The sequence below is a fragment of the Pan paniscus genome, chromosome 2, assembly GCF_029289425.2.
Source record: "Pan paniscus chromosome 2, NHGRI_mPanPan1-v2.0_pri, whole genome shotgun sequence".
Lineage (NCBI taxonomy): Eukaryota > Metazoa > Chordata > Mammalia > Primates > Hominidae > Pan > Pan paniscus.
The window spans coordinates 147547491-147571774 of NC_085926.1; the positions used below are offsets into that span (position 1 = coordinate 147547491).

Consider the following 24284-nt stretch of genomic DNA (forward strand, 5'->3'; position numbering starts at 1 on the left):
CTTACTTGAGGAAGTACCGCTGGCCAGTGGCCGTGAAGGTCATCTCCCAGCCCGGGGGCAGTGGCAGCTCGTCGGTCACGTCGTAGGACTGCTGGCGGAGGTGCGCGTGCTGCTGCGCGGGGCTACCCGCAGCACCCGCGCCGGTGCCCAGCTGCAGGGACGCGGGCGACGAGTGCGAGCGGACATGCTGGGCACCCCCAGCCAGTCGAGGCCCCGGGTGGCCGCCCGACGAGTCGGTGCTGGACTGGCGCGAGTGCGAGCCCGAATCAGGCTCCTTAAAGAAAGACTCCGGCAGGATCTTCTTCCGCCACGAGCTAGGCTTCGGATTCATGACAGAGTTGAAGAGGGCTTCGAGGTCTGTGTCTAGGTCCTGCGTGACGTGGATCACTTGCTGCCCAGGCGGCGGGAGCGGAGGGGGCGCCGAGGCCGGATTCATCTTCTGCAAAAAGAAGGTCAGATCAGCCTTTTATTTAAAGTCGGAGGAAGTGGGTAAGAGGGTTACAGGGTGAGAGGGCGAGATGGTGGAAGAATAGAGGGAAAAGGAAACGAGGAGACAGATAATTGCCCGCCTGGAGATCCCAGACACTCAGCGGTAAGACCAGCAGGATGGGGGAGGGGTCCCTCCTGGCCTCGAGAATTATGCAACTTTCTTGAAGCAAAGAAGTTGCCTGGAGGAGGAGAAGATAGGGCGAGGGGTGGAGGGAATAACTGCACTCGGGGCTTGCTGAACCGCAGGATGGCAAAGGAAAGGTCGCACGTTTCCAGGACAGGCAGCCCCCCGAAAGAAGTTCAGCCCGAGCCAACTCCACCACGTCTCGACTCCGGAAGCCCGAGGAGCCTGGAGCCCTGGAGTTGTGCCGGATGAGCGCGCGAGCTCCAGCGGGCACTACCTGGGCGGGCAGCGAAGCTGAGCCTGAGCGCGCGGCGGCCGCCGTCCCGCCCGAACTTGCCGTCGGGCCTGGGTCGCTCGGGTGAGTCCCGAGATTGCGGAGCTGGAGCCGAGGCTTGGCTGACAAATCCCGACCCGACTCGGTGCCTGGCAGTCTAAGGGCTTCGGCTCTCACATCCCCCGAGCTGGCCTAAGGCGCTAGTGCTGGGCGAAAAGGAGGCGCAGGAGAAGCAGACAGCGCGGCCGCAGCAGCTCCCGGACTGTCCCATAAACAAAGTTTGGAGCAAACTCCCACCCCCAGGAAAGAGGCGGGCCCGAAAGTTGAGCTGTTGAATTATGTATGACCTCCTAGTCCCTAGCCGGCCAGCCCCCGCTCGCCCCTCCTCTTCCTCCTCCTCCTCCTCCCACCTCGGCTCCAGAAAACCCTGGGCGTGATGGGTACTTTACTGGGTAAGAGGAGACGGGTGCCCCCCACCCACTCCTCCCGGCCGCGCGGACCTCTCCCGCGGAGACCTGCATCTGCATTCCTTTGAGTTTACCACGGACTTGGGGCGGGATCAAAGGGAAAGTGGCCTGAGCCTGTTTCATCAAGGGGTTGTGGACCGAAACCAAGGCCGGGGGTGGCGGAGGGCACGCGGATGAGGGGCTCAGGCCTAGGAAGGGCCGGTCCTGGACACCGCGCCCTCCCCTGCAGCCAGGCGCCGAGGCCTGCAGCACCCGGAGCGCCGCACTGACCCGCGATTCTGCCCGAAGGCCGGCCCGGGTGCGCCCCGGCGCGGGGAGACACCAACAAGGCCAGCTTTTCCACGAGAGGCTGCTTAGCTCTTGTGACCATATTTGGTCTGGCGAGGAGGCATCTTGGCTGCCTGGCTCTCAATTGTCTGCTAGAGCACAGACGGTGCCCAGAAAGTGCCTCTGTCACTGGAGATGCGGCTTCGCCAACGGGTGGGTTGTAAACAAACAACTTTCAAACCATTCATCAATCCTTAATTTCCTCTACGGGGGTGACTCAGGCCACTAGGGATTGAGAAGAAAAAGCTGGGTGTTGGAAGAGAAGAGCAATTGCACCCCCCTCCCCCGCAACATCCGTGAGGGTTGTGGGAGGATTGGAATGTCCCTGCCGCCCTCCGGGGAGCCTGGAGCCGGGATGGAACCCGAGCAGGTGGCTGGGAGTAGAGAGGGTGCGCCAGTGACCCGAAAAAAAGCCACCCACCTTCCCACCAACTAGATCTGGGCGAGGGATGGAGACCCCCTGCCTCTAGCTAAGGGAAGAAGGTCAAGTCTGGCGAAACAGCTGCGGGAAGTAGGAGGAGGCCTTGCCCTTCAGAGCAGCTCAATTTCTTTTCTCTCTGGTTGCCTCTCCACTGAGGGGAAAGGGTGGGGGGAGATGGCGAGGTAAGCCAAATTCCAGGAAGCCCCTACTCCACCCCATTTGATTCAAATAGGAGTTTATTAAGTAAATCAAACGAGACAATGTAAAGCACTTCGCACAGCACCGGGCTGGTTACGTGTTTGTTAAATAAAAGAGAACTGTATGTTCTTCAAGTTCACGTATTGTGCCTTATTTTTTTTATTTTTTTATTTTTTTGAGTGAAGTCTCCCTCTTGTCCCCCAGGCTTGAGTGCAATAGCTCCATCTCAGCTCACTGCAACCTCCGCCTCCCGGGTTCAAACGATTCTCCTGCCTCTGCCTCCCAAGTAGCTAAGATTAAGGCGCCTGCCACCACGCCCAGCTAATTTTTGTATTTTTTAAAAGCAAAGATGGGGTTTCACCATGTTGGCCAGGCTGGTCTCAAATCCTGACCTCAGGTGATCCGCCCGCCTCAGGCTCCCAAAGTGCTGGGATTACAGGCATGAGCCACCGCGCCCAGCCTGCCTTAATATTTTTACAGGGTAAAATAAAGTCAAAGTTAAAATCTGGAGCTGCCTTGGAGGAGAAAAGTTTAAGGAAAAGACAAGGCCACTCATAGTTTTGCCTCGGAAAAGGTAGAATTTTGGGGCCACTCCCTGAATGGCTGCATCCATATCCAAAACAGAACCACCAAAGTGAGCCACTTCCCCTGTTATCTGTACTTGGAGGTGGCTCCAATTCCAGACTCCTCATAGACTGGAAGAAATTAGGGCCGTCTTAGACTAAGGCAGGCATACACGTATCATCCTTTTTTTTTTTTTTTTGAGATGGAGTCTCACTCTATTGCCCAGGATGGAGTGCAGTGGCATGATCGCGGCTCACTGCAACCTCTGCCTCCCCGGTTCAAGCAATTATCCTGCCTCAGCCTCCCGAGTAGCTGGGATTCTGTGCAGCAAGTCCTCTGCCCATAGGACTGGCAAAAGGAAAGGGGAAACTAGCACAAGTCACTCCTTGGAAAGTAGAATCTGTGCAAGCTACTCTCAGAAGCCATCACAGTTGCAACAACAGGGGAAATAAGCTATGGAACAAGAGGAAGTGACTGGAAGCTAATGATACTAATTCAGAAGTCACAAGGCTGACTTGATGATTAAAAGATGAAAACTTGAGGCCAGTCCTACTCTAGGAAAGTCCTCACTCCCGAAGAAAGGTGAGAATCAGGGTTGGAATTAGATGGGCAGTGAGAATCCGGATTGGAACTGGATGGGCAAGGATGCAGTCTTCGTTTCTTTCCAAGCTTCAAGAAATAGATAGTGCAACAGATAAAGTAGATGTCTGAAACGGAAATTGCCCTTAACACAGGATAACTGAAAAACTCCCAGTTCCCAAATAGCATATAAGATGTAATAGTGAATAATTCAAAAGATTTGCTGTTGTCCCAGCCATTCCAACAATAGCTTCAGATTAAATAACATTTACAGATCTCTTGTATGTATCAGGTACTGCCTGTAAGAGGCAGCACAGTGGATAAGTGTATAATTTCTGGAGCAAAACGGCTGAGTCACTTCAGACAAGACATTTAAGCTCTCTATTCTTGGGTTTCCTCCTTTGTAAATTAGGGACAATAACAGTACCCACCCCACAGGATTCTAGGTGAAAACACATACACATTTTATTTGTTGATATTTGATTTAGAACACAGTATTTGAAGCTGGCTCTACCTGCTACATTATGCAAGTAGCTTAGCATTCCTAAGTCACAGTTTACTCATTTACAATTGGAAATAATATTGTGGTAGTCTCTCTGCTGCATTGCTGCCTTTCAATGGCCCAGCCTCATGTTATTTATACCTTTATGTAGCCCCTTCCACTTAATCTGGACTGAGCCAGTGATTTGCCTTAACCAAGAAAATGCGGCAGTGAAGTTGTGCCACTTCCCTGCCTTTCCCATCCCATCCCCTAGGAAGGCATAGAAGCTTCTACTTTGTACTTTTAGGAGACCTGAGCCACTAGGTAAGAAGTCCAGTTACCCTGCTGGATAAACCACATGGAGAAGGAAAGGCAGGAGAGAGGGAAAAGTCCAGCTGCCCAGCACCTGAGCTGAGCCCAGCCTCAGCCAACCCCACCGGCTGACTGCAAACACATCAGTGACCACCAGTAAGACCAGCAGAGCTGCAGAGCCAAGCCCAGCCCAGATTGCAGAATTGTGAGCAAATAAAATGGATATTGCTTTAAGCCACAAAATATTGAAATGTTTTTTAAATGTAGAATGTGCATTCTAAGAATAAAAAATTGCAAATAAAGTCTTTTTTTTTTTTTTCAGACAGGGTTTCACTTTGTTGCCCAGGCTAGAGTGCAATGGCTTGATCTCGGCTCACTGCACCCTTCACCTCCCAGGTTCAAGTGATTCTTGTGCCTCAGTCTCCCGAGTAGTTGGGACTACAGACGTGCACCACCACGCCTGGCTAATTTTTGTATTTTTTTAGTAGAGACAGGATTTCATCATGTTGGCCAGGCTGATCTTGAACTCCTGGTCTCAGGTGATCCACCCACCTTGGCCTCCCAAAGTGCTAGGATTATAGGCTTGAGCCACCATGCCCGGCCACAAATAAAGTTTTTTTTGTTTGTTTGTTTGCTTGCTTGTTTTTTTTTTTTTTTTTTTTTTTTGAGACGGAGTCTTACTCTGTCACCTAGGCTGGAGTGCAGTGGCACAATATCGGCTCACCACAACCTCTACCTCCCGGGTTCAAGCGATTCTCCTGCCTCAGCCTCCTGAGTAGCTGGGATTACAGGCACCCGCCATCACACCCGGCTAATTTTTGTATATTTAGTAGAGACGGGGTTTCACCATTTGGGCCAGGCTGGTCTTGAACTCCTGACCTTGTGATCCACCCACCTCCACCTCCCAAAGTGCTGGGATTACAGGCGTGAGCCACCTCGCCCGGCCAAATAAAGCTCTTAACACAAAGCCTGCTTAACATAATAAAGCACTCAATAAATATGGCTGTTTTGTTTCATGGAGACCTAAAGATAAGAAAACTGGATTGATGAGTTAGAAAGTATTTTGTCCAAATATATACAATGAAACCATGTTAAAAAAAAAAAAAAAAAAAAACCCTGAGATTCAGCCCCGGGTTGTACCTCTAGAGCAGAGTGCATTCTCCAGACTGCATCCTGCGTGAGCCAGGAGTTGCTCCCTGGTATTGCCATTTTAAATCGTGTGATACTTTTTGTCTGACTATCTCATAAAGAAACTCCACAGCTTTTATAAGATAATCAGTTGAGAGCACGCTCCTGCTGATAGATATGTAAATCTTTCCATTTGCAAACACTTTCCAACAAAGTCCATCGCCTGCTTCTAAATCCTCCCCACAACACACTTCCTACTGAAGCTTCTCTTGAGTCATCCCTTTCTCTTCCCTCTGTTCACATCCAATCAGTGGCAAATGCTATTGATTCTTTCTTCTAGTGTCCCCCAAAATCCATACTTCCCTTCCCACTCTCACGACAGGACCTTATCTCAAAATGCTTGAAGCGGTCTCCTAACTGGTTTCTCTGCCTCCAGTCTCTGTTTTCTGGTCTCCTTCTTTTATGTCATTACCTAGCTCAGAAGTTTTTTTAACAACTGTTCACAAGTATATAAGTCAAAGCTATCAATCTGGCACTAGAGGTTTCCCAACACACTGCCACCTTCATAGCTTTCTGACCCTGCTTCTTACACGATCCAGTAATAATGTATCTTTCTCCCACTTCAGCCAGGCTCTGACCCAAGCATATTTGGCCTAATTCTTTAATACACCTACCTGAAATTTGCTATTTGAATTCTGCTCAAAATTGTCCTCCAAACTCCATTGCCAGGCTTTCAGTAATCTCTCCCTTCTTCCTAAATTCTCCCTGTTCTTGTCTTTTTCACTCTTTCCACATGTAATCAAACATAACACTGCCTTATATTGTTTTGTCTTGTTTTTTCAGACGGAGTCTTACTCTGTCACCCAGGCTGGAGTGCAATGGCGCAATCTCAGCTCACTGCAAACTCCGCCTCCCGGGTTCAAGCGATTCTCCTGTCTTAGCCTCTCAAGTAGCTGGGATTACAGGTGCCTGCCATCACGCCAGCTAATTTTTGTATTTTTAGTAGAGATGGGGTTTCACCATGTTGGCCAGGCTAATCTCAGGTGATCCACCCACCTCAGCCTCCCAAAGTGCTGGGATTACAGATGTGAGCCACCAGGCCTGGCATATATTGTATTGTAAAATTCACCTCAGAATCTCTTGCCTCCCCAACTGGACTGTAAATAGCTGCAGGGCTAGAAGCAGCTTAAATTTCTTTATGAGGTCAGGCGCAGTGGCTCACGCCTGTAATCCCAGCACTTTGGGAGGCCAAGGCAGGCAGATCACGTGAGGTCAGGAGTTTGAGACAAGCCTGGCCAACATGATGAAACCCCGTTTCTACTAAAAATACAAAAATTAGCCATGCATGGTGGCGCGTGCCTGTAATCCCAGCTACTCGGGAGGCTGAGGCAGGAGAATTGCTTGAACCCAGGAGGCCGAGGCTGCAGTGAGCCGAGATCATGCCACTGCACTCCAGCCTGGGCAACAGAGTGAGACTCCATCTTAAAAAAAAATTTCCTTATGAAACTGCTCCTAAGAAGGCCACAATTCCTTGTTGAGAGCATAGTGATCTTTAGATGATTTTGCCCATTCCTCTTTCAGCACCCATTAGTGTACTGTGAAGTTTGTTAGATAATTTCTCACCATTCACTACAATTTCAGCTACTTCTGGACTCAACTCTTTAACAAGATTGCAAGCTCTCTGAGAACAAGTCTAAGAGAACTTCACTTTCTTTTTGTTTCTCCCATGCCTAACAAAGTGTTCTCCATGCAGGAGTGTTCTGTACATGCCTAACCCAGTGGATTTTGCCCCTGCTATTCATCTGCCGTTTTTGCCTCAGGAAAGCTTCAACTGCTTTTCTCAGCCCTGCCTCCGGGTTGCTGACTTGGTCTGAATGACTGATTCCAGCAAGGGTGTATGGTTAGAAACTTGGTGGGGTGGCTAAGTTAGAGGACTGTGGTCCCAGAAGCCCTTGGGGCAGAACCTGCCCTGACTTGCTGAACCAGTATGGAGAAAATTCCCAGAGCCAGGGTTGGGTCACCATTAGCAACTGAAGAGGAGCAAAACAGACAAGGACCTTGAATAGATAAAGGTTTGAATAATGAAGAGTCCAGAAAACTATTGAATAAGGTTCAACATGAGGATAAGAGTTGACCAGTTCCTTGACAAATCAAACGTGATACTTGTGTTTTCAGAATTTACCATATCCCAAGTGTTTAGCACAGTGTCCAGCATATAGCAAATATGCAAATACCTAAATAAAAAATAATTGGTGCTGCCACTCATTTTTGCATTTACTCTTTTGTTGCCATGTTTCACTTTGGTGTTCTTAATAAATGCATCACTGGCATGATGATAAGGAAGATAATTTTGATGATAATGATGATGGAAGGCACTATCTTTTTTTTTTTTTTTTTTTGAGACGGAGTTTCGCTCCTGTTGCCTAGGCTGTAGTGCAATGGCGCCATCTCGGCTCACCGCAACCTCCACCTCCCGGGTTCAAACGATTCTCCTGCCTCAGCCTCCCGAGTAGCTGGGATTACAGGCATGCGCCATCATGCCTGGCTGATTTTGTATTTTAGTAGAGATGGGGTCTCTCCATGTTGGTCAGGCTGGTCTCGAACTCCCGATCTCAGGTGTGATCCACCCACCTTGGCTTCTCAAAGTGCTGGGATTACAGGAGTGAACCACCGCGCCCGGCCAGAAGGCACTATCTTTTGTCTGATGTTATCTGTTGCTTTAGTAATGCATTTGGGCTAGAGAAAAAAGGAATTTTTGATATTTAATCTTAACTTCAGTACCTTATGTAAGTTATTTATCCTTTAGTATTTTTGCTATCATTTTGGGGCAAGGGACTGGAGGAAATATTTTTAAATGGGAAATATTAAGTAATAGATATTTTCCTAGAAAATAAAAATACACTTTTGAAAAGGCTCAACAATATACAGTATGGTTTAGAAGTTAATGATCAGGGCATATTGCAGAGTTGCTCATTGCACCATGATCTATAATAACGGGAAATTAGAAATTTCCTTTCTTTCTTTCTTTTTTTTTTTTTTTTTGAGACAGAGTCTTGCTCTGTCACCAGGCTGGAGTGCAGTGGCGTCATCTTGGCTCACTGCAAACTCCGCCTCCCGGGTTCAAGCCATTCTCCTGCCTCAGCCTCCCAAGTAGCTGGGATTACAGGAGCGCACCATCATGCCCAGTTAATTTTTGTTATTTTTGGTAGAGATGGGGGTTTCACCATTTTGGCCAGGATGTTCTCGATCTCCTGACCTCATGATCTGCCCGCCTCAGCCTCCCAAAGTGCTGGGATTACAGGCATGAGTTACTGCGCCCGGCTCAGAAATTTCCTAAATATTTAAGAAGAGAATGGTTAAGTATATCTAACAGCTTAACATAGGCAATGAAGTTTCTGATAGTTATTTGAAAGTGTTTATGAAGACAATGTGACAACCTGAAAAATGTTTTTAAGAATTTTTATAATTTTAATGAGAAAAATTAAGAAACAAAGATCTGTGAATACTATCATTATAACTTTGTTCAAAAACATGGAAAAATGAATAAAAAGATGCTAAAATTATATTAAAAACTATGTAGAAATAAAAAGATAAATATTTCTCTTTGTGTGCTTATATCTGTATAGATGTGTAACATGATAACACTGAATCATCACTCTCAGAAGTACAAACCATATTATTAGTATTATTTTGGGTGTGATGAGAGAACTAATTAGCAGTGTTTGGGGTGGGGGGAATTTCAAGGTGCTCAATATTATCCATCCATTCAACAAATACGGTACATATTTTTTTAATATCCATTGTGTTCAAGGGCAGAAGTGATCTTTCAAGCTGAGCTTGGAAGAGTTTGCCACCTGATTAGAACATTTGTTGTTTGACAATTTCACTCAACTCCTCCCTTTACCCAAATAAGTCACAGATCTGGTTACACTAGCTGTTCAAGCCACTGCTCTTCCTTGTCTTATTTTTCTTGGTGACAAGAGTCAAGTATATATGAGCTCTACCATTATCTCTCTGTCTCAGCATTGTCCAGACACAAGTTAGGACACTTTTCATGCCTGGTCAAAAAAGTTAATTTGTGGTGTGGAGCCAAGGAGAAGAGAGCCCTCCAAACCAAAACAAGGTGGAGAGAGGACCTGAGTATAAGAAAGCCAGTGCCTGTGGGCACCAGTTCAATTCACACATGCTTAAAAATGGCTAAATTTTCTTTAAAAATATATATTTCTAGATAATCTTAGATAAGAGAGTAGATTAATTCTCATACAGCATCTGCCACACAATACATCCTAATTTGACCATATGATTGAAGACATCTCAATCTAGTTATGATCATTAAAAGCTGTTAGTATTTCAACTATGGCAATAATAATAAATCATATTTATGTAATATTTTACAGACTACAAAACAACTTCACATGTACAGTCACACACGAATCTCATAGTAACCCTGTGAGAATGGGCAGATACACCTTACTAGAACTATTTTACAGATAAGAAAACCAAGGTTTAGAAAAGTTTATGTCTTGCCAAAGGCCATTGATTTATAACAAGAGCACCAGGACTTAACCCCTCCAGTATCTCTCCAGCTTTCAAATTATATTTCTTCTGTAGTTTCCTAACAGAATCAGACTCTTAATTACTTCCTCCTCTGTGAGCATACACTATTTTGTCTTTTCCTTTAAAGAGAGGGAAAGAGAGGCTGTTTTTAAAGGCATTTTTCCTCCACTGACTTACAGTATCATTTCACAAATGTTTTGTCATCTAATGGCCATACGATGTACAGAGGCTCCTAAAATGTATATCAAAGCTTAGTTGTCTCCTCCCTCTCATTAAATAAATAAAAACTTAAATGTGTTGGAGGTACTGAAAATTCAATCAAACCCTGATTATTGGAGCGCTTGTGTGTATTAAAGAATCCTTCTGTGATGTGAATCATTATTTCTAATTAATATGAAACATTGGGTCTCTACTTTTTAAGAGTTGTATTCCTAAAATTATTTTGTAAATTGTTCAGTTGGAACTTGATGCATTTTGTTATAGGAAAAAAAAAATCTTACTAATGGGGCCGGGCGCAGTGGCTCACGCCTGTAATCCCAGCACTTTGGGAGGCTGAGGGGGGTGGATCATGAGGTCAGGAGATTGAGATCATCCTGGCTAACATGGTGAAATCCCGTCTCTACTAAAAAATACAAAAAATTAGCAGGGCGTGGTGGTGGGCACCTGTAGTCCCAGCTACTTGGGAGGCTGAGGCAGGAGAATGGCATGAACCCAGGAGGTGGAGCTTGCAGCGAGCTCAGATCGTGCCACTGCACTCCAGCCTGGGCGACAGAGCAAGACTCCATCTCAAAAAAAAAAAAAAAATTATGAAAAAAATCTTACTAATGATGTCTAGGCAACCCAGCATCCCACTATGCTCCAAATTTGTGGAAGCCCCAAGTCTCAGTCTGTCCTGATACTCTGGTTGAGTCCTTCTAGACTTGGAGGTATCACATGAAGCTCTTAACAGCCAAACAATGTTAGGACTACATGGGCACTAACCCAGTGACTGCACGTTGTAGTTCTACTGAGTCATCATCTCCCATTTTTTGTGCATGATTTTAGACAAGAGAAATTTCACAGTTCATTCTGTATATTTCCTCCTACCTGCCATCTGTTTCACCAGAGGGAAAAGAATCTGAAGATATTTGAAAAGAGAATTAAAACATCTTGATAAGATACCAAAGAAAAAGTGAATGAGAAGACCCTTGAGATCTACCTGTCACCTTCCTAAAAAATTCTGTAACTGCTGTCTGTGAAAGTGTCAGTCAAGGCTTATCCCTCGTATAGATTGTACAGCCTGGAGTTCAACACTAGAGATGATAATAATTCAGAGTCTGGTTAGTTGGCATTAAATCTATAAAAATAATACTGGTTAATGGCTTTTAGGGAAAGAAGCCTCTAGATTTTTAGTTATCCACTTCTCTCATAAGTGTAAAAGACTGCCTTTTTCCAATTAAATATGACAACTTGTATCTTTCAGCAAGGAAGGATGAAGTTCTTTGTCTAATCCTGATTTAAATACATTATCACGTGAAAAATCTCTCTCTTCTATCTGCCCTAAGGATAGGTTTTTGGGGCTGTCAAGAGCTGACTCTTGGCCAGGCGTGTAATCTGAGCACTTTGGGAGGCTAAGGCGGGCAGATCACCTGAGGTCAGGAGTTTGAGACCAGCCTGGCCGACATGGTGAAACCCCGTCTCTACTAAAAATACAAAAAATTAGCCGGGCATGGTGGCGGGCGCCTGTAATCCCAGCTGCTTAGGAGGTTGAGGCAGGAGAATCACTTGGGCCTGGGAGGCAGTGGTTGCAGTAAGCCGAGATGGCGCCACTGCACTCCAGGCAGGGCAACAGAGCAAGATTGTGTCTCAAAAACAAAAAACAAAACAAAAAAAAAACTGAGTCTTCATTGCTTCACATCACAACTCAAGGTCTAAAATTTGAAGTGTTGGATCCCATTCTTAGAAAAAAATAAGTAGTTACCAATGGGGAATGGGGGATCCCTTTTAATAAATTCTCTGACAACACTGAGGCAATAGTTACATTGATTTCTCCACATAAGCTCCCTCAGACACTCCACTCACCAAAAAGTCACCTTGGTTTCAAAATTTTTTTCATTAGTGTTTGAACACCCCACAAAAAGACTGCCATGAAGTCTCATTCTGTTTGGCTGGAAAGACAAGCATAATCTAGCGGTAAATTTCAACCTTGCTAATGAGTCCTCCCTTTGACTTTCTGGTCAGCTTTGCTAAATGAGTAACTTTACAGCCTCCAACACAAGCCATTGGCGTGGGAGAGACTTGGCCTTTTTTATCCAAAATCACCAAAGGCCTTTGTACAGAGTCCAAGTTTTTACCTTTAGTCAGTCTTTTCTATTTCACCACTGCCAGGGGTTTTGTTTTTGTGGAACAAGAAATAAGAACCCCACATATACAAGGTTATACACATATACAAGAACCCCCACATATACAAGAACAATACACATATACAATATACCCCCACATATACAAGAACCCCACATCTTTTTTTTTTTTTTTTTTTTTTTTTTTTTTTTTTTTTTGAGACGGAGTCTCGCTCTGTCGCCCAGGCTGGAGTGCAGTGGCGCGATCTCGGCTCACTGCAAGCTCCGCCTCCCGGAACCCCACATCTTACAAGGGAACCTCCTTTGTGACCACATAATCTTACCAAGGAAAATCCCAAATGAGTTCCTGCACCAGTCCCATTACTCTGCAGCCTGGGCAGCAGTGGGTAGCTAGTCTGGGAACAAGAGTGCTCTTCTCTTTCTGTTATCACATACCCATCTGAACTCAAAAGGGCTTCACTTAAATAAGGAATTTCCATTCTTCTAGAAATGTCATTTCACTTGAACTTGCACTTCTATCGTTTAAAGAAGACAAACAAGGTCCCCAGTACTAGAGTCCAGTGGGAGGGAAAAGGAAAGGAAACATTAAAAGTAATCCAGGGAAACTCTGAAGGTAAACTTGCCCTTCTGAAAACAGACAAAGGTAGACCTCTGCTTCCCTGCTACAATTTCTAGAAAAAGCAAAACCATCCTGAAACCCCTCTGGAGAGTTCAATTACAGTAAATTGGCCAACAATGATATCTATATTTATACAGTAAATGTGTTTAATATCATGTTCAAACTACCAATCAAGAAAAAAATGAATAAAAATAGATGATTACCTGGAAAATCACTAGTAAGCGTGGCTTATGGGTCAGTTCAGATCCACCAGGAAGCAGATGCCAAGATAAGAGTTAGATGAGCAGAGATGTATTGGGGAAAATGCCTACAAAAGTTAAAGAGGAGAAAGAAGGTGAGTAAGCTAGGAGAGTATTCAGATTGCAATGCACGTCTGTCAATAGTGAAGGAGGAGGGTAGGAAGGAGGGCTGGCCAGGAAAAGTCTCAGCCCCGACCAGGCCAGTGCTTCCAAGGCAACAGCTGACCCTTAGGGGCGTCCCGCGATGGGCAGCAATGGCTCAGCTCTAGCACCCAGCTGGGCTCAACCCTTGGTAGACAAGAAACCACGGCCTTCAGTGTGAACAGTGCAAGCAATTTTACAGGTGTGGCTGGTGAAGATGTCAGCTCCCTGCTGTCCTCACGGTGACTCTATTGAAGAAAGTCCTAAGCATTTACCCACATGGTTTTTATCACAGTCCGTACAGACTGCATCACACAGGCGGACTTCTCCATTTTTCAGGGCGCAGTTCATCCAAGGTTGCTGTGGGCCTTTCCTCCTCAGGGGAATCTTAGAAGAGGGCGATTAATGAGACAAACCACTGCCCCTACCGCTGTAGTTGGTCTTGAGGCCATAACTGCTATTTATCCTCTTCCTCCTTCACTATCTACTCTAAGTTTTCCATATCCAATGCTATCCCCTCTACAGGTGCTGATGTTCAACCTGGTGGCGGACCCCTGTAGTCCCAGCTACTCAGGAGGATGAGGCAGGAGAATGGCGTGAACCCGGGAGGCGGAGCTTGCAGTGAGCCGAGATCATGCCACCGCACTCCAGCCTGGGCGACAGAGCGAGACTCCGTCTCAAAAAAAAAAAAAAAAAGAAAAAAAGAAAAGAAAAGAAAATGAGGCAAGAGGTGAAGTGACTTGTCCAGGGCCTGATGAGTAGACAGAAACAGATAAAAAAAAGAAGTCAATTCTCTTTTTTTACTCACTGCCCAAGAGCTTCCTCTCTCCAGTCACCGGACTCCTGCTGCAGCAGGACCAGCTAAGGAATATCGATCCAGTCTGGGAAAAAAGTTATCACACTGCTTAGGCAGATACACATTCTGAAGAAAAGGAGAAAGTGCAAATCCTCTTGCAGGAGTCCTTTCAACTCAGTTTGTGGCTGGTTATGTAAATGAGGAGGCCGTGCAAGAGAATGGGGTCATGAGCTGCCTGGGGATTAAGCATGACAACGCCGTCTGTCCTGGGAAGAAATGATACTTTGCACTTGTATAATACCTTTCATCCATCCAGCAATAATAAATAAGACTTCGTACTTTCAGCCAAATATTGCAAAAACTTAACAAATATTTAACTCATGAATCCTCAGAACCACCAAGAAGGGAACACTTTTGAAAGGAAGAAAGAAAAGAGCTTCATCCTCATGATCCACTGGGGAATCTAAGGTCAGAAGAAATGGGTCTACACCTGGCCTCTCAACACCGCTGGCAGGACTCCTGACAAGCAAGGACATTCCTGTGTATGAACACTGTCTAAGGTGACCTAGACACAGGATTTCGAAAAGAGCAGAGGCAAACCAGAAAAACCCCTGCTTGTACATTCAGTCCAGGGAATCTATGAAGCTTTCAAAAGAGGTTTGGTTCTGAGTCTATAAGGGTTCTTTGAAGCCTCTTCAAAAGTTTCTGCTGGCATATCCCCTAACAGAATGTTTTAAAACCATGTACTCCTTCACAAAATTTTCAGTTGACATCTAAAATATTACATCGTATGTTTAAATAATTGCAAAGGTTGTAATTTTCATGATGTTATTAATATAGATATTTTAAAATAAACTATTGCAATTTGCTTTGAAATATCCAATTGAATCTAAATCCAAGCGATTTGCTGCCCACCACATCCATTTTAAAAGTCTACAAATGAGCTCTTTTTTAACAGTCGGATGTTTTTCCCCTAAGCTCCTATTTTTATTCTACTTCTACATATTTATCTTAATGTACTATATTATTATGCTTAAAGGTCTTATTATTCATTTTTTATATTATACTTCTCTGCATTAAAAATGTTTGTAATTTTTTTATTTCCTGTGTTATTATGAAGCTGATTTGTAATAACAAATAGGTCCAGCATGTAACTGCTCAACACAATCAAAGCCTATTTCTTTCTCACAGAATAGTCCTGGGTGAGGTCCCCAGGTAAGCAAAGTGCTCCCCACCACATAGTGATGAGGGGAACCTAATTCCTTTCATCTTATGGCTTCCCTGTCTCCTAGAAAAAGGGTTTAGCTTGTGGGCCTATTTTTGTGTGCTCTGGGAGCTAAGAATAGATTTACATCTTTAAAAGGCTACAAAAAAACAAAAAACAAAAAACAAACAAAAAAACAACCAGTAGAATGTGCATCAGAGGCTTTATGTGGCCGCAAAGCCCAAAATAGTTACTGTCTGGCTTTTTACCAAAGTTTGCCAACCGCTTTCCTAGAGCCTCATTCTCAATTCGTGTAGCTGGTAGAAAGAGAAAAAGCAAAGAAAAGCACAGAAGATATTTCATGGGACCAGGCCTGGAAGTGACATACATCATTTCCACTCACATGTTGTTGCCAGAACAATTACATGACTACATGTTACAGCAAGGATGATGGGGAAAAGTAGGCTACCTACGTACCCGAAGGAGGGTGGAACAAATTGTGGGAGCCAGGTAATAATTTCTACCATGGCCAAGCCTCTAAAGAGTCAAAAACTTATTATTATTACAATTATTATTGGTGTAAAAATATCAAAGTGACCCACATACATGTTAAATTAATATAAATAACTTAAAAAGAAACATTTTATTAGAGATATAGTTCTTAATAAGATGAATGGGATTATTTTCAATTAGTTCATGTATCTCAACTTAGAGTACTAATTTTATTCCTACTTTTTATTTTTATAAATGTTTCTATAAAAAATCTTTATATAAAAAGATATATAAGAGGATGGATGGTAATGGAAGAAGTTTTTTCCTTTTTTTTTTTTTTTTTTTTAAGAAATAGGGTCTCACTTGGTCACCCAAACTGGAGTACAGTGGTACCATCACAGCTCATTCCAGCCTTGGACTCCTGGGCTCAAGCGATCCTCCCGCCTCAGCCTCTGAGGAGCTGGGACTACAGGCACATGCTACCACATCCAGCTGTTTTTAGAACTTTTATTGTTAACTTTTCCTATCTACTTAATGAAAAAGAAAAAGTATGAATTGCTAAAAATGAAGTCTGGCAGCTGGCATATAATGTTACTTTGTATTAATAGGAGTAAAAATAAATGTTTTAAAAGAAGAAATAGACCAGGTACAGTGGCTCACGCCTGTAATCCCAGCACTTTGGGAGGCTGAGGTAGGATGATTACTTGAGCCCAGGAGTTTGAGGCTAGTCTGGGCAATATAGTGAGATCCTGTCTCTGTTTTTTAAAAAAAATAAAAATTAAAAATCAGTTAAAAGAAGAAATAAGTTGAGAATTGACTACCACTGGAAAAATATTCAATGACGTAATTTCATAGAAGTAGGTTTTAATTACTTTATTCATTGATGTGTACATTATGTAAAAAAATCAGGTGAATTTTTAATCCATGAATTCTATCTTGTGTAGTAGAGAATGTAGTAACCTCAGAAAACATTCCATTTAAATTTAAAACTATTTTTATGTTACCCCCAATTTTAGAGGGATCATTCACACTGCATTCTACAAAAGGTGAATGACACTCGGAAAGGCATGTGAAAATTTGGTATGTGCTTGGTATGGATGCATCACTCAGCCCTGAATCAGCATCAGTATCTGGCACTGCATCTGCTGCTCAGAGACATTTTTTCCAGCTAATGGCCCCTCCTAGGTTTTGAGAATTTTGTTTTGAAAATAAGTGAAAACAAAAAGCAGACTCCATTTTTAGCATTTGAAGTGTTCTTTACTTTGCTGTCATGGGTCTCTCTCTCCAGAATTATGCATTCTTTGACAATAACCAGAGAGGCCAGGGATGGGAGGAGCCAATACTTCAAATGGTCCCTTTGTTTCCCCCTCCCCTATTCCCCAGAGGTCTCAAGATTTTGGAGGTACCAAGATAAGATTCAAGACAGGTAAGGAGAAGATAGGCTGTTTTGAAATGGAAGGTGAAAATAAAGAATTTGGCTGGATATGATGGCTCATGTTTATAATCCCAGCGCACTTTGGGAGGCTGAGGTGAGAATATTGCTTAAGCCTAGGCAACATAGTAGAAGACCGGCCTAGGCTACATAGTAAGACTTCGTCTCTACAAAAAAAAAAAAAAAAAAAATTAGCTGGGCATGGTAGGCGCAGGCCTGTAGTCCCAGCTACTGGGGAGGCTGAGGTGGAAGGATTGCTTGAGCTGAGGAAGCCAAGGCAGCAGTGAGCCATGATCATGCCACTGCACTTGAGCCTGGGTGACAGAGCAAGACACTGTCTCTCTCTCTCTGTCTCTGTCTCTCTCTCTCTCTCTCTGTCTGTCTTTCTCTTTTTCTCTCTCACACACACACACATAAAAATTGTAGGCCCGGGCATGGTGGCTCATGCCTGTAATCTCAGAACTTTGGGAGGCCGAGGCAGGTGGATCACGAGGTCCGGAGTTCGAGACCAGCCTGGCCAATATGGTGAAACCCCATCTCTACTAAACATACAAAAATTAGCCAGGCATGGTGGTGCGTGCCTGTAGTCCCAGCTACTTGGGAAGCTGGGGAAGAAGAATCACTTGAACCTGGGAGGTGGAGGTTGCAGTGAGCCGTGATCATACCACTGCACTCCATCTTGGGTGACAGAGAGAGATTCCATCTAAAAAAAAAAAAAGAATTTGTATGAAACTTAAGGCTAGCCTTCAGAGAGAACAAGCCAAAATTGATTCTCTTAAAAATCTGTACTGATACACCTCCTTAGAAAGTTACTTAACTTAGCTTGAAGATTGTTCTTTTAGGGAGATTTCTGTATACTGTTCCTTTGGTTAAGCAAAAGAGGTGTTTAGCTAAGACCACACGTCCATGTTTTCTAGTCTAGCTCACAGCTAATACTCTTGGTGCTAGCTTTTGACATTCAAAGCTCGCTGGGCCTTCTAACTCTTATATTCTATGGTTTAAACATTCTATGGTATGTTTGAATGTTTTTCTGAAGGTTAGAGAGAACCAATGGCATTTTTAAACAAAAGGGCTAAGTGGAAAAGCAGTGTTTCTGGAAGATAAATCCAACAAAATTGTGATGGAAAAAATGTGGGGAGACCAGTTGGGAAACTATCACAGCTGTCCTTGAGACGCTAGTCCGGGGTTTGGACTAAGACGGTAGAAGGAAACCAGAATCATATATCTTACTTCTTTTGATTTTCCCCTTTTTTCTTGTTAGAAGAACTCCAGTTTTATTTGGGTATCTACACATCAGGGAAGATGACACTATCCCTGGCTCAGAGCCATATCTTGATTAATCTAAGCCAATCATGACAACCCTATACTCCTTACCAGTGACTGATTGTTTTTAAAATGAGCAGGTTTTGGCCAATGAGATGTGAGACGTCTGCTGAAGGACTTTAGGGAAATATTTCTTTATTCATATTACACATACAAGAGAAACTACAGTCTGCTTCATCTGAACATTGGAGTATCTAGGGTGATGCCTAGATCTCTGGCAGCCATTTTGTAACCAAGAGGGCAGCTGGCCTGAAGATGAAGATGAGTGAACAGAGAGACAGGAATGATCAGGGTCTTTGATCATGTTTTTCAGCCACCCAGCCTCCTGATTTTTGAACTTGTATCACCAGGAGAATAATGGCACCGAAGAAATTTGGACAGCCAGAAGAAAGAGCTTAGAGGAAGACAATGAAACTACCAGTGTTAAAAGTGTCTAGTGTGAGGAGCAGTGGTGTTTCTAGGTAAAATGGCCAGAACCTAATTAAAAACACGGAAGTGGAGTGAAGGAGTAATATTAGAACTCAAAATTTCTTTCTTTTTTTTTTGAGATGGAGTCTTGCTCTGTTGCCCAGGCTGGAGTGCAGTGGCACGATCTCGGCTCACTGCAAGCTCTGCCTCCCAGGGTTCACGCCATTCTCCTGCCTCAGCCTCCCGAGTAGCTGAGACTACAGGCGTCCACCACCATGCCCAGCTAATTTTTTGTGTTTTTAGTAGAGATGAGGTTTCACCATGGTCTCGATCTCCTGACCTCGTGATCGGCCCGTCTCACCTTCCCAAAGTGCTGGGATTACAGGCGTGAGCCACCGCGCCCAGCCTAGAACTCAAAATTTCAATGCAGAAGTTATTTGCAGAAACTGGTATCTACTGGTAAGGAATTATGGTGGAACATTGACCATGTCCTAATGTCCACACCTAACACCTCCAGGCGGAATCCAACACCAGGGGGAAAAAAATCACAAATTACCATCTGCTTAAAGAAAAAGGAGAGAGATGTCCTTGTCAACCTATTTTTAAGATAAAGATCTACTTACATTTCAGAACAGGAATTCTGATTTCCCCAAAAAGAGAAGGGAAAGAGACAAAAAAAAATCTTCAGCTTTGATTCTTTATCAGCAAAATTTAGTAAGAATGTTTCCAGATAATTTAAGGATTTTAGCATCTTTGGTTTTAAAGGGGAGTCCTAATCATCTCTTCAACAATATGAAAATCCAGTCTCATTTTTATTGAATCAGGGCAAAATCCTTGTCAGACTAGATTCTTTGTGTTTTTTTGCGGAAAGAAGGAACAAGAAAAAAAATCCTTTAGGGTAGATGACCTGTCTGATGATGGTAAGCACAGCTTCAGTACATCAGGTTTTTTGCAGGGTGCTTTTACATACTGTTTCCAGTCCTTACAGCAACGCTGCCTGGCAGATATTGTTAGTTCAGATTTATGATGAGAAAAACAGAGGATTGGAGAGACTAAGTAATTTGCCCACGGCCACAGTTAGCTGGGATTCTAAACCGGGTCTGCCTATTTTCAAGGTACATGCCCTGCTTGCCACACACCACTGACTTTTTAAGGGAGACAATAAAGGGAGAGCAGGGAAAGCAATGGGATTGGCAGTGTGCATGCTTTTCAATAGTGAAAGTCAGCCAAAGAGTCAGAGAAGGAGCAACCAGAAAGATTATGTTAAATCCTGAAGTCTGTCACCACCATCCACCCTCCTCAGTCAACTAGATAACCTTGAGACTCTTTTTTTTTTTTTTAGACGGAGTTTCCCTCTTGTTACTCAGGCTGGAGCAATGGGGCGATCTTGGCTCACTGCAACCTCTGCCTCCCAGGTTCAAGCAATTCTCCTGCCTCAGCCTCTGGAGTAGCTGGGATTACAGGCATGCGCCACCACGCCCAGCTAATTTTGTATTTTTAGGAGAAACGGGGTGTCACCATGTTGGTCAGGCTGATCTTGAACTCCTTACCTCAGGTCATCCGCCCATCTCAGCCTCCCAAAGTGCTGGGATTACAGGAGTGAGCCACCGCACCCGGCTGAGACTCTTAAATGGAGAGGGCACAGTCCCTAGGCAACTTGATACTCCCCTACAGGAGCAATTTCATATTTGCTAAAAATGCTTTCCTCCCAAATACATTTAAGAAAGAAACCACTGTATATACAAATAGCTCTGGCACGTAATATTAAAGTAGTGATCCCCAAATTCTGTTGTTGGCTCTATTGTCTTCCCATTATCCAGTGTCTTGGTCAAACTCATCCATTCCCATGACTTTGACTACCTTTCATACACTGACAAGCTCCAAATGTATATCTACAGAGCACTTTCCAGTATTAGACACCACTTAATGTCTCCTATGGTGTTCCCACAGGAACCTAAAACTCAATCTATCTAATGTATCACGCCTGTAATCCCAGCACTTTGGGAGGCCGAGACGGGTGGATCAACTGAGGTCAGCAGTTTGAGACCAGCCAGGCCAACATGGTGAAACCCCATCTCTACTAAAAATACAAAATCAACGCGGTGTCGTGACGCGTGCCTATAATCCCAGTTACTCGGGAGGCTGAGGCAGGAGAATCGCTTGAATCTGGGAAGCGGAGGTTGCAGTGAGACAAGATTGCACCACTGCTCTCCAGCCTGGGTGACAGAGCGATCTCAGCTCACTGCTACCTCTGCCTCCCAAGTTGAAGCAATTCTCCTGCCTCAGCCTCCAAGTAGTTGGTACTACAGGTGCCTGCCACCACACCCAGCTAATTTTTGTATTTTTTTTTTTTAGTGGAGACTGGGTTTCACCATGTTGGCCAGGCTGATCTCGAACTCCTGATCTCAGCTGATCCACCTGTTTTGGCCTCTCAAAGTGCGGGGATTACAGGCGGGGGCCACCACACCCAGCCAGTTGATGTTATATTCAACCTAACATCATTGGCAAATGTAATGGTGCATTTCTTGAGATAATGAGATGGATTTCTAATCTAGCCTAACTTTTCATCTCAACTATTTCAAAATTATGTTGAAGCTCTAATTCACAGAACACTTATACACAGTGATTATAATTACTGTGCAGCTAGAGTGGATGCTAATAGGAGGGTACCTAAGCAACAAATAGACAGAAGTGGCCAACTTATGTAAAGACAGGTTTGAGGCCATCCCTTAGAACTATGGAGTCCCAAGTCAGCCTCCCTTCATCTGGAACACAAACTCCCCTGGCAGTTCTGCAGGCCCTTTTTCCATAACGGCCAGTAGTACATTCTGCTTAATTGTCATGTTCTGTTAATCACAGGAAGCAGTGAGTGGCAGACATTACTCACCATGCTCACTACCTACTCTGCAGGGACCACAGTCTATGCCATTAGATCCCACACTCTGGAGCCCTTTGATCCACAGCCTGAGGCAAATCGCCAAGCCCTACCCTGCCACTGTGAAGGCTTACAGTATCAATTTCTTTATGTACCAGCTGCCAGTGACACACAAGTTTGGAATTTCTCCCTCATCTACCAAATTCTTTCTCCGTTATCAGAAATGGATTTACAGATTTTTCATGAAACTAATAAATCTTAAACATCAGGACCCTCAATTCATGGGAACTTTCCAAGGTCCTGGAGGAACTATATTAACGTGTTCACAAGTTTTTTTTTTTTTTTTTGATGGAGTTTCGCTCTTGTTGCCTAAGCTGGAGTGCAATGGTGCAATGGCGTGATCTCGGCTCACTGCAACCTCCGCCTCCCAGTTCAAATGATTTTCCTGCCTCTGCCTCCCTAGTAGCTGGGATTACAGGCATGCATCACCATGCCCGGCTAATTTTTTGTATTTTTAGTAGAAACGGGGTTTCACCATGTTAGCCAGGCTGGTCTTGAACTCCTGACCTCAGGTGATCTGCCCGCCTTGGCCTCCCAAAGTGCTGGGATTACAGGCATGAGCCACTGCGCCTGGCCCAAGACCATATGTTTTTGTAAAATTTATAAAAGTAGAATATTTCAACTGCAATCAGTAAAGGTTGTTGTTTTCCTCTCTGACTTCTGTTGGGTTGGCGATGAGCATTTTGGAATACCAAGTTAAGGAAGAGTTAAGAATGGATACATATGTTTGAATTTAGTGAGATATATTTATGTGCTTTATAATTTCCACATCAGAAAATTAGGACAATACTGCCTACCTTTTAGGGTTATTTTGAGCATGATATAACAATATGGCAGCCAACATATTCACCAATGAATATGTCCTAACTTCCTGAAATTCTAGCCTCTTTTCTCTGTACTGTTCAGCCTTTCCAGATAAGTTGGCTCCCAGTAAAATAGTAAACACAAGAGGAATTTACCTAGTTTAGCTGGACTGATCCTAGCACAGTATAGATAAGTTAGATAAATATCATTATGCCCATGATTATCCCTGCCCTCAAAGCATCACCTCTGTTGGGAGTTCAGGGAAAGAGAACAGATGGAATGGTGGAAAAAAAAAAAAAAAAGTAAAATGCCAACACAGAAAGGTAAAACCAGGCCTTAATTCCTGAGAGGGAGCCAAAGGTTGGCAAAGAAAAGTGATGAGCTCCTAGGGATGATGATAAAAACCTCTCAGGTGGAATAATGATATACTTTTATGAGGAAATGGACAGACTTAACTGTCCTACACTGCCTTCCATCTGCAAGCCTGCCACTATCGTTTCCCAATTTTCCAGGGCTGATTTCTCAAGCTTTGATTGGAAGCCGATGGCGTCCTAGAGAGACAGGCAACATTTCTTTGCCCCAAGAAATTCAGAACTGTATTCTGACATCATGGTAAATCTCTTCTGGTCTCTCCTTCTACTTGTGTGAACGTGGGAAAGTTACTTAACACTTCCCTTTCCTCAGCTATTCAATAAGGTGATGACAATAACCTTCTCATAGATAAGGTGACCACACAATTTACTGTCCAAGAGAGGTACTTTTGAGAATGAAGGGGGCACTACTAATCATTATATTGTGACAGGTATAAATGGAGACTGTTCTGGCAAATCAAGATGTATGGTTACCTTACATGTAGAGCTGTTGTGAATATCAAATGAGGGTATATATGTAAAATACTTATTTGGGGCCGGGCACAGTGGCTCATGCCTGTAATCCCGGCACTTTGGGAGGCTGAGGCAGGCAGATCACCTGAGGTCAGGAGTTCAAGACCAGCCTGGCCAACATGGTGAAACCCTGTCTCTACTCAAAATACAAAAATTAGCCCAGTGTGGTGGCAGGCACCTGTAATCTCAGCTACTTGGGAGGCTGAGGCAGAAGAATTGCTTGAACCCAGGAGGCGGAGGTTGCAGTGAGCCAACGTTGTGCCACTGCACTCCAGCCTGGGTGACAAAGTGAGACCCTGTCTCAAAAAAAACCAACCAAACAAACAAACAAAAAAACATATTTGGGAGGCTGAGATGGGAGGATCACTTGAGGCCAGGAGTTTGAGACCAGCCTAGGCAACATAGAGAGACACCATTTCTAAAAAAAAAAAAATGAAAAAAGAATTAACCAGGCTTAATGCCATGTACCTGTAGGCCCAGCTACTCAGGAGGCTGGGGTAGGAGGATTGCTTGAGCCCAGAAGTTTGGGGCTGCAGTGAGCTATGACCATGCCACTTCACTCCAGCCTGAATGACAGAGCAAGGCCCTGTCTCTGAAATAAAAATTGACTCTTATTTTTCTTCTTAACATATGTATTATGTAATATTGGTGGCTGTATTATATAAAACCAGTTCCATACTTACAAACATTTTGGTTGCTTTCAGTTTTATTTTTAGTGAAAGATGGATACATTTATCAAACAATGCT

General features: G+C 44.0%; 1 protein-coding gene across 1 annotated transcript in view; it reads right to left on the reverse strand.

The window, feature by feature from the left end:
- WWTR1 (WW domain containing transcription regulator 1) overlaps positions 1-1258 on the reverse strand; it is a 140973-nt gene extending 139715 nt beyond the window's left edge. The window contains exons 1-2 of the mRNA XM_003826478.6: positions 891-1258; positions 6-439 (exon numbers count right to left, since the gene is read on the reverse strand). Coding sequence (XP_003826526.1) covers positions 6-436 — 431 coding nt within the window. The 5' untranslated portion in view covers positions 437-439; positions 891-1258. The remainder of the gene's footprint in view (positions 1-5; positions 440-890) is intronic.
- Between the last annotated feature and the right edge of the window lie 23026 nt (positions 1259-24284).